Genomic DNA, 10,534 nt, shown 5'->3' with positions numbered 1-10,534 from the left:
TGGACCAAAATGACGTCGTTTTATGCTTATGTTTCGTGTTTTAGCTCGCCATCGCCACGTAGAAGAGAGAAAATATTAGAAAAAAAGTTACGTCGGCATTTTCAATTAACCTAGTGAACGGAGTTAAAGTAAGGATTCGATTGTACCAATTTAACAAATTTTAGGACTCAATTGCACTTTTGTAATAAAGTTTAGGACTTCCGGTGAGTATATCCACATTACTTAATATCTTTCTTCCCGTGCAAGCCGGTCCTTGCTTGCATGATATAGAATGTAGACAACGTAATCACGTCGAACAACCGCCGGGAGACAGGAGAACCGGCGAAAAAATGGGACGAACTACAAGTAGGAGAGAAATAGGAGGAGAGCGTCGCGATTCAAATTCTCGACTTGCACGACACTATTGTGTTGGGTCGATCGTTTTCTCAAAAGTTTATGCGATTAGGAAACCAACTCTATACGTACACGGACATATTATTCGACTGCAATACGAATTCGATCAACCCCGAGGGATGGTTGCCGAATTTAATATTTGGACGTTCCCCGATTTTTGACTCGAAATGGTGTCTCCTTTCTGTAGGAAAGAGTGGCGAATTTTGTCTAGTGCAGAAGTGATAGGGTGGGCGTGGCTGTATTCCTTTAGAGGAAAGCATGGTTGGATGCCATTACGACTTAAGTTGTTGTTATTTAGTTTAACATATGATATAAATATAATGAAGACTAAAGAAGGCCCCGTTCTTGAATGTGACCCCTTTTCCATCGAAATGATACGGAAGAGAATCGCAGCTTGTTTTGTTTTGTTTTGTTTTTTTTTTTTCAAACTTCACTTGCGTCCTTGGAGAGATATAGGAGCTTTCGAGTGAGCTGGGATATCGAAATCGCCACTTTCTCAAGCATCTAAAGCCGCTTCGTTTTACATGTGAGTCAAACTTTGCACATGAAAAATCCGTACGGGTCATTATCAAACCAAACGAAACGAGCTAGACATATGAATACGACAATCAAGACATGGCATATCACCATCGATTTCACATCGGTTCACCCTAAAGCCATAGTAGTTTTGGTTTCGTGCCCGAAAGTCATCAATGCCTGTTGTCTAATGTCATAGGAGTTTTTAGCACCATGCTCTCGAAATTTGAGTGATTTTGGGGGATCAAAGGTACTAACTAGCGTGGGAAGGTGGTGATGTAGGTCATCAAACTTCATCAACACTGCCCGCAGGACACAAGAGGGGCTGCAAAGCCGTATCCATGCAAATCCCTGTGCGACTTTTATTAAATTTGGGGATTCTGCGAGTGAGTAGGTAGCCGAGATTGTGCTTATGTGTCCCCTAATCGTCACGTGGCAAGCGAGAGCACCATGCAAGTGTTTTCCTAGGCTTTCCTTCATTTTTTTTTCCTCATCTCCAATGGGAAAGTAGAGAATTTCCTAACCCCCCACCACCCTCCTCGACTTCGTGGAGATGTTTCCGTTAAAAGTGTCTCTTTGACCCTGGACAAAATCGCCATCCTTTGCACGAGGCACGTGATAACTCCTAGAACATCACGAACCTAAACAACCGCAAGAAAATCACGTTGGCATAGTATCTGCACCAACTGACGCCTGCTGCTAATCGAGCGACACGTTGTCCTTCCAATGGGCGTCGCAAAAGACCTGTACTTCCACCTGAAGTAGTACCGGGAATGGCGACGCCTGTCTTTTTCTCCAAATTGGGCTGTTTGGGGCGAATTTAATTAGTTCCCATCTCGCATTTGGAGGGTCTGTAGTTGAAGGGATGTCATCGAGACTCGTCACTTCCTGAGTAAGGAGTAGATCTCATCCAACTATTCTTTGGGATGCAAGTTGTGGATGTGGCAACGGAAAAGGACAGGTCTAAGTGGGCACGCAGGAATCCCCTAGTGCGTGTTTCCGAGGTTTCGGCGATTCAGCGGGCTGATGAGGAGAAACCAAGACAGATACCAGAATTGTCAATTCATTGTCGCAGGCGCATTAGGCTATTCGGAATCTTAGATGAGCTGTTCCTTACGAATCATCAAATCAGAATCATCTGAGCGGAGTGGGATAACCTAACCAGACCTTTGCCGCACCGGATAATGAGAATCTTCAATGTGATCCATAGCTCTGCAGCAGCATTAGTCTCTTGAAAATTAGGCCATGGTGTCGGACGAGATACCTTTAACCAGAGCCAACAAATGTGCCCAGCCTTATAAATCCCCTCACTTATGGCCTATTTAGTTCAACTTTCCAAGTACTATTTGAGGAAATGCAAATACGTTTAGGTTAAAGCCCCTGGAGAAATGCAAATGACGTTTGGTAAAAAATCCTTTGTAAAGCTACTTGGCCCAAATTGTGTTTGTCAAATTTTTTTTTTGCAAAAGGGCTTTGGGAATTTTTTTTTTATTAAAAAAAACAAACCTACCATACCCTTCGCCGGAGCTGGCGAAGGCCTATGGCCGCCGGTGAGCTAGATCTAGCGCCGGCGACCGTCGCTCGAGATCCGGCGACCGTCGCCCGAGGTCTGGCGACCCCCCGCGAGCCAAATCTACCGCCGGCAACCATTGCCCGAGGCCGAGCGACCCTCGGCGAGGGTCACGCGACCCAGGCGACGGTAGGCTGAGGTCGAGCTACCTAGGCGGCAGACGGCCTCGCGCGACCCAGGCCGGCGGCGCTTGGGCGGTCACGCGACCTCAGGCGACCGTCGCCTAGGTCCTGCGACCTCGCCGGCCTGAGCCGGTGTCGGCCAACCTCGCCGGCCACATCACGAAGAAGATGAACAATAACAAAAGGAGCAAAATCGAAACAAGCCAAAATAAATGAGGATAGTTTGGGACAAAAAATTTGGGTTCGGCAATCTAAATGCTAGCATTTGGCCAATGCTAGGCCGAAAGCTGAATCAAATGGTTCAGCATTTTGGGAACGGGCTTTCGGCTAAACCAAAACCAAACGGGACCTTAGTGAATGCTAAGATGCACTCAAGATTGCATGGACTAGCCCGCGGAATTAAGAGCATCCCTCTCCAGTGCTTTGCTTATAAAACAAGGGCTTGGATACTGCACAACATCAGTAAATCAGACAAGTGAACAAGGACTGTGGACCACAGCATGACAAAAGTAGTACATGCCATCCAGGAGCTGGAGATCTCGGGAGCCTACGAGTTGCCTATTCTAACCTTTCTTCCCCCTCTTTTACAAAGATCAGATTTTAGACCAGAAATGATTAAAATGAGCACAGCCAGATGGAGGATCGGGAGAAACGAGCAGGATCTCAAAACAGTAATCGACAAGAACTGCATGCGAAATAAGGACTAAAAGATAACATAAATCAGAGGTTAATCTAGTCCGCTACACAAGAGTACAAAGGAGAGTGAACTGAAGATGTGGACATGGTTTAGTGAACTACAGAAGCTAACACCTAAAGTTAGTTTCAATCAACATGATGCACATAAGCACGCCAAAGTAGCTCATTCTGATTGCTCGAAGGGGACCCGAACAAATAACTGCCCATGCAGGGTGACCACTGCCGATGTCTGGTGTGGATCAATTCTTGAAGGTAAGTTCACGATCTGTACAAAAGAAAAAACCATTCCTTCTCCATTAATTGATTCCCAATCTTAAACTATAATGCTGACAGTAATTGAGAATGATAAGTCCCAGCAAGGTAGTGGAACATCTACCAGTAGCACAACGACACAAAGTTAATGATTGTGACTATATCAAGACAATCTACATCATGTAGGCATCTAGAATAGCACTATGATCCTTGAGCATAACCATGTCATCCAGATTTAATAGCGCCTCTAGCGAACGGCAATAAATAGCAGGCATTGTAAGGCAATAGACTTGTGGTAGGGGGTTGGCTATGGAGAGAACCTAGAAAAAGACTGATTGTTGGCTTCCAAGTACAAGCACTGATGAAGCACAGACAAGAAGGAAATGGAGCAGGCATTGCTGAAGCATCTACCCGTTGTCTACTTTGCAAAAGTGGTTTTACAAGGACGGATCCTTCAAAACCAAATTACTAATTCAGAAGGAACACATTTACTGAGAAAATAATATACCTTCTTAAAAGGAGTCACCCCCCAAGGATTATCGGGTTGCTCTGGCTCACCACTTATAACCAGTCTTCCAGCAGGATCGGACTGGACCCTGACCTGGATATTCCCAAGAAGCAAATGTGACATCTGAAGCAAATACATGTAGCCAACCAAAGCCCAACAGACAAGAAAGAAAGGAGAAAAGAAGAAAAGAAGACTAAAGACAGAAACATCAGATATTTCTCTGTTTTGGTGAAGGCATCTTAATTTTTCAAAAAATTGGGAACAATTTCATGTATAAGGCCCACAGAAAGTGTTTAAACAAACAACAAGAGGTTGTTTGCTATTATACTTGCACTTCTCATAAAGCTATCTCAATATGTTTTGGAGAGGCATGCCCAATCATATACCAAGTATATGTGAATATGACATATTCAAACTTAAAGGAATAGAAGTAGTTGTATGACACTGCCCCATCAAACCGAGTCGACTCAAACAATAAGTTCACTCATAACCAGATTCACATGGACCCCAAGAGATAGGATGGCCTTAAAAGGCAAGGAACACACCAATAGAACATCACGGTAATAGTAATGTCAAGAAAGTAGTGATGGATGACTCTCTATATTGACACCTATTGTGCCACTCCCCGCTTTCACAATCTAGCCTACCGTCTCTCTAAATTTCCAGTGAAATGACTCCATCAATTTGACAAGAAATTATCACCACCATCCACAGTCACATATATGATATGATACATTCAATATTATGGCATTTGAACCATTGAAGTTTACTGTTTCATTTTCTCCATTACCAATGAACTTCAGTATTAAAAATCCGTTGAAGGAAAGAGTGATGCAAATGTAGCTTTCGTGATTTTCAGTTGCGAAAACAGAAATGGCTATCCGGAAACCTCAGTCCATAAAAACTCAACATGAAAGGGGCCAATAAAATGGGGTTACTACCTTTGTCTCATTTTAAAGTTCATGAATAAATCTAACAACAATTATGAAAATAAAATCCAGAGACTGAGTTCTGACCTCCTCCCGTAGAAGCCCTGGGACTAAGGCATAGACTTCAAAGCAATCCTTCTGCACGTATTGAAAATAAAATTCTAGCAAGAGCTTGAATCTTGAAGAGGAAAACTAGGCAAGTGAATCAATAAACTTACAGTTTTCTGTACGTTGATTTTTACCCAATCAGCTGGTGGTCCAATGTCGACTACTGGTATATCCAATCTGGCAAATGGTAACCATATTAAAAAGGTTTGAAGAATTAAAAGATCAACATTATAACCAGTCTTCTTTAGAAATTAATAAACTAGACAAAAGAATACAAAAAATATGACTTACTGAAGGATTTTAAACATTCAGAACCACTCGCATAAGTAAAGCGATTAAGTAGATCTTCCATGATTTCGATGAATAGGGAGCCTAAATATCTCTCCTTAAAATGTGTTGATTTTTTTCTTTATTAATATAAACCAAAAATCAGTAATAAATAGACCAATAAATATGGTTCGAGAGAAATTAGAGTAAAGACACGACAATGGAACCGTGTTGAGTCAAGAGACCCCTTTTGAGACACCAGAAGAGTCATTTAACAGGGAAATGCTACTATAGAGCCAAAACCTAAAATTATATAGAAGATACTAATGCTGGTTATACTAATTAAAAAGTATTATCAGACTATTCTGTGATACTTAAACCAAGAGAAACAATCATATAACAAACTAATTTAATAGCAGTCACATTACAAAAAGCCTGGCTGAAAAGGATAAATACTGAAAGAGGACCTTAACTGTGATTTAGAAGTTTTTGGTCGTGTAGCTTTAATAGAACTTTCCAAGTATGGTTGCTTCTTACGTTTCACTGGACCTGCAGTGACCACTCCACAATAAGAAACTGGATAGGTATAAAACAGTAGAGGCAGTAATGATACATCCAAAAGAACAGAACTAAATTTGAAGGGATAAGATAAATTCCAATATGTGGCATACCAACGCTTTTAAGCTGCTTTTCACGTTTTTGCATAGACATTGCATTCTTATCCTACAATTACAAGTATACTAAAGCTTAGAGCCTTAAAAAAGTATGCACAAGGAATCCAAATCTAATCACAACACAAAAGCAGGGATCTAGTAAGACATGGTACACACCTTTATAATAGGATCACTAACTTCACCATTACCAAGAAGACGTTGCGAGTGCCAACCCTGCCTTGCACGAGCTGCAGCATCTCTGGGTGCCCTACCGGATCCAGATGCCTAATTATAATAAAGAAATATAAGTTAAATGCTGAAAATTACACCTCCTCTACATGTTGTCTGGAAATAATTAGAAGAGAATGGAGGAAGTAGGTAAAATCTATAAGATCAAACACACAAACAACAATGAAAGGGCAACCCCAATGCACAAGGCTTCCCATTATGCGAGGGTCAGGGGGCAGACTCTGTTGTGCACATTGTTCCCTCGTTTCTATAGAAGGGACAATTTCCATAACCAGAACCTGTGGCATATAGCTAACCCTAAGAAGCATTCAATAGCTTATAGTATCAGCAAAAGTGGATTTTTTCTTTTCTTATTACTGCTGCAAAATTATGCCTCCTGAATGTTCTTTTCCAAAAAGATCTCCCTTGGTTGAGTATAATTCAAAAAGTATCAAACATAACACAGAGAACCGTAATGAGTTACTTTCAACAGAATCCTTAATCACATTTCAGAGTAAAAGAGAACTCAAAATGGAATTAGAAAAACTGAACCGAGGATATCTAGTTCAAACTTTTCACGGTTCCAATTTTTCTATATCGTTCTTAGTCCTTTTTTAATAGAATCACCACTCTTGTTCAGAATTTATGACATTTACAAAAAGGTTAGTCTTAGTCATATTAAATACCAACCTCTCATGGAGCCAGATCAGAACAAAATGGTCAATCTTCATATAATAACTACATTACCTGATTGTCACCAACCATAGGCTCTGTGGGAGAAACAGCAATTATACTAAGCTCCCCACTATGCATATTTTGCCGTTCATAGTCAAGGAGTGCCTAGAAAACGAGCACAATAGTTAAAAGTTCATACATGCAGCTGTTCAACACAAATTTGTAGAACCAGTTCAATACGTATAGATGACTAAAGAGCACAAAGTATGAAACTAAGACTCACCTTCTCATAGAAACCACGAAATGTCCAAGACACTGTAGTGCATGTCCTGCATGGAAGGACTGGACTAATTATGGATGTATCAAGCTGAAAATGTGATTACATGTTCATAAGCAGGAAAGAAAGAAGACTTCAAATGACTATCTTTGGTTTTTGTCTGTCAATGATTGCCCTAAATGCCTCAACTTACAAATTTTCAAAGTAGAGAGACAAACCACTATAACTACCGCAAAAGAGCAACAGGCAAATTAGACCAGCAAAAGAAGCCACAGAACTTGAACATGTAAACAACACAAATTAAAATCCGACAATGACAAGTTCATGATATGCAGAGAAGATATTAAACAGGACAACAGCTATTTCTCATAAGCAGTATTAACAGCTCTAGCCTAGGCTTGAGAATAGAAGCCGTTCCTTACTTGGGGGGTTTAAAGGACTCTCCAACTTGCCGCCACAGCTTACATGATGTAACCTATACACCAAAGATAAATCTTCAATTGCTTGCTCAAAAAGGGTCACTTCAAAACACATGAAGTGCAGAGCAACATAGGAAAGACAAAATGCACATCAAAATATCTCTTCTCATGAATACGATTGCGAAAATGTAAAGCAAATATTCTTATCAACTGGACAATCCCCAGAAAGTATATTATTTTGATCAATGATAGTTCGCCCAATGCGTGAGAATGAACATCAAAAGCAAAATCCAGAGAGACATGTACCTTATCATAACCTCCAAGTCTAGTCACAGCTCGCCACAACCTCCATCACCATTTCAAGAATAAAAACATTAGTTTTGAAATAGGCAATATCCAGACACAATTCCTCCCAAATTTCAGTAAAAAAAATCACGGTTAACTTACTTGAGGCAATTTAGACCCTCCCCGTAAAACTTAGGTGGTTTGAACTCCATGCTCCTCTCCCTAAAGAAGCTCTCCAGTTCCTTCATGAATGATGATTGCTCCCCTTCTGTCCCGGACTCACTACCTTCATCATTTTCGTCTAACAGAAATAAATTTTTCAAACTGGAGTTGCCATTATCCTTAGCTACAGGGGTCTCAGTCTGATGCTCCTCAACCTTCATCGGTTCCACTTTCTCAATTTCAGCGTTAGTGTCAATGGATGCATCATTAGGTGCAATGATGTTGTCTCTTTCTACTGAGGATAAATCATCACAAACAGCACCCGTTTTACTTTCCACCATCTCAGTATCTTCTGCTTTGGGCTCCAATATCGGTTCGACAAGTTCTGGATGACTTGCTGACAGGGCAGTAGAATCGACCTTTGTATCCTGCACAGGCAACTCAGTGGCTTCCTTCTGAGCCAGGGTGGTAGAATCGACATTGGTTTCCTGTAGAGGCAACTCAGCGGCTTCCTTCTGAGCTAGGGTGGTAGAATCAACCTTGGTTTCCTCTAGAGACAGATCAGTGGCTTCTTCCTGAGGCAAATCAGTGGCTTCCTCCTGAGGCAAATCAGTGGCATCCTTCTGAAGCAAATCAGTGGCTTCCTTCTGTATCTCATCCTTGGCAGCAGCAGCAGATTCAGCACTTGCACTATCACGCTTGGGCACATCTTGCTGATTTTCTGCAATAGCTATACTATCTGGGGCAGAGAGTGGAGGACTTGAGACAGGTTCTAGTTTCTTATCATCAGTTGAAGAATCCTCCACGGGCAAAGTGTGCCCATTCTCAATTGGCTTCAAATTTTCCTCTACAGGAACTGGATGAGGGGATTGTTCATGAGAAGCCTCAACTTGCACTTCATTTGGCTGCCCTTCATCAACGAGATTTGGAGCTGGCGGCACCTCCTTATCCATCTCCTCATTCTCCTTTGAACCGCTCATCTTGTGCTTCTAAAGACAGTCCTATCAAAACAAGGGCCTTAATGTCAACAGCGCTTATTCTTTTCCAGCCTTTAAAGAAGGCAAATGTAGAGCACTTCCCATTCCAGGAAACTACTCCATCTCCTTTTCCCTCCGAAAACTATTCGGTGTCTTTTGCTTCGGACTTCTGTTTGTGCACTATTTTGAAACAAACACCTAACAGACCGTTTTCAAAGTTTTGGTTCTCGTCGCAGCTGAACATCAGCAGAACACGAGAACCACTCGATAAAATTTCGTTCTTTCTAACAACAACCATCAAAGCTCTCCCAGTTTCCAAAAGACCAGAACAAGGCATGCCAGCAAAAACACATTCCCGGAGCTAATTTCGGTTTACCAGAAAGATTTCCCCCAGCCAAACCCACGACAGTCACATCCCCCCTACAAATTCCAGCGACAACCCCCAAAAAAAAAAAAAAAAATTCACAGGCTCTCGACGTATGTGCGAGCATGCACTTGCCCGCCGATTTCCTCTTCGCCTCGAAACCGAACTAGGCACTCTCGCGCCAAGCCCAGCTAAGGCGAACGCGAACAGGACACCCATCCCCCCGCCCCGAGCCCCCGAGCAGCAACCGAACCAAGAAGGCGCCGCTCTAGGGCTTCCAGCTAAAAAAACAACACCACAATGACCTAAACCTACCCAAGCACAGGACCGCGACACAGAACCGACCGAACGAGAGACGCGCGGAAGAGCAGGCAACCAAAAACCGCACGAGGACCGCGCACGCGGACGCGGGGCCCTGCCATGTCAAGAGAGAAAGGGAGAGAGAGGGAGAGAGGGACCGAGACAGACCTGTGGCGCCGCGGGAAATGCAGCGGCAGAGATTCGCCGAGGAGGAGGAAGATTAATGCGAGCCAAAAACCCTAGAGGGCGTCCTTATGGGGAAGACGACGGAGGAGGCGGAGGAGGAGGAGGAGGGCGACGGTGGTTCCGTGCGGAGAGATCTGCGAATTGAGAGCAACGAAATTGAAAAACGCTTTTCATGCCCGGGAGAGAGCAGTTACATTTTTTTTTTCTTTTTTTCTTTTTTTTGGCCCCCCCATTTCTCTGATCAGGGAGACGCGAAGGCGTCGAGAGCGGCGAGAGAGAGAAGCTCAGACGGCGGCGTTTTCGCGGTGGTTCCGGGTTTGTTTCGCTGATACGGGCCGGGTCAGAGGTCGCCCAAGCTCGGCCCGATTTGGGCCGGGCCCGACAAGATCCAGATCGCTTGCTACACGGGCCGTGGAGGATCCGATATTTAGGGACATCGCAATTTGGGCTTCCATCTTCTACCTCCTGGGTAACTTCTTGAACCTAGATAGAGAGAGAGAGAGAGAGAGAGAGAGAGAGAGAGGGACTTTACTTCAATGAAGGCGTGTTTGTTTAGATGAAAGAATTTCATGCGGATTAGTTTTTCTGGACTTGCGCTCGTTTGGTTTACCGAAAATGATCAGTCAATAGAAAACTATTTACAATCA

General features: G+C 42.9%; 1 protein-coding gene across 2 annotated transcripts; it reads right to left on the bottom strand.

The window, feature by feature from the left end:
• Positions 1–3,291: 3,291 nt before the first annotated feature.
• Positions 3,292–10,105, bottom strand: LOC115686671 (AT-rich interactive domain-containing protein 6-like). 2 transcript variants are annotated; one of them, XM_030612040.2, is made up of 13 exons: positions 9,870–10,105; positions 8,061–9,061; positions 7,920–7,959; positions 7,617–7,669; positions 7,201–7,246; positions 6,990–7,082; positions 6,192–6,299; positions 6,033–6,084; positions 5,829–5,910; positions 5,205–5,271; positions 5,074–5,124; positions 4,058–4,150; positions 3,292–3,562 (listed from the first exon to the last, which is right to left on the bottom strand). In XM_030612040.2, the coding sequence occupies exons 2-13, from the start codon at positions 9,038–9,040 to the stop codon at positions 3,461–3,463; spliced, it is 1,767 nt and encodes a 588-aa protein (XP_030467900.2). In that variant the 5' UTR covers positions 9,041–9,061; positions 9,870–10,105; the 3' UTR covers positions 3,292–3,460. The 2 variants fall into 2 exon arrangements, with proteins under 2 accessions (XP_030467900.2, XP_030467910.2); XM_030612050.2 differs by having other exon boundaries at positions 5,835–5,910; positions 9,870–10,103.
• Positions 10,106–10,534: the final 429 nt, after the last annotated feature.

This window comes from Syzygium oleosum, unplaced genomic scaffold (genome assembly GCF_021117445.2).
Source record: "Syzygium oleosum isolate NSW1041296 unplaced genomic scaffold, Sole_v2.1 Sole_v2.08, whole genome shotgun sequence".
NCBI lineage: Eukaryota > Viridiplantae > Streptophyta > Magnoliopsida > Myrtales > Myrtaceae > Syzygium > Syzygium oleosum.
Note: the sequence above shows the minus strand (reverse complement) of the source record. Positions and strands in the feature narration are given on the sequence as shown.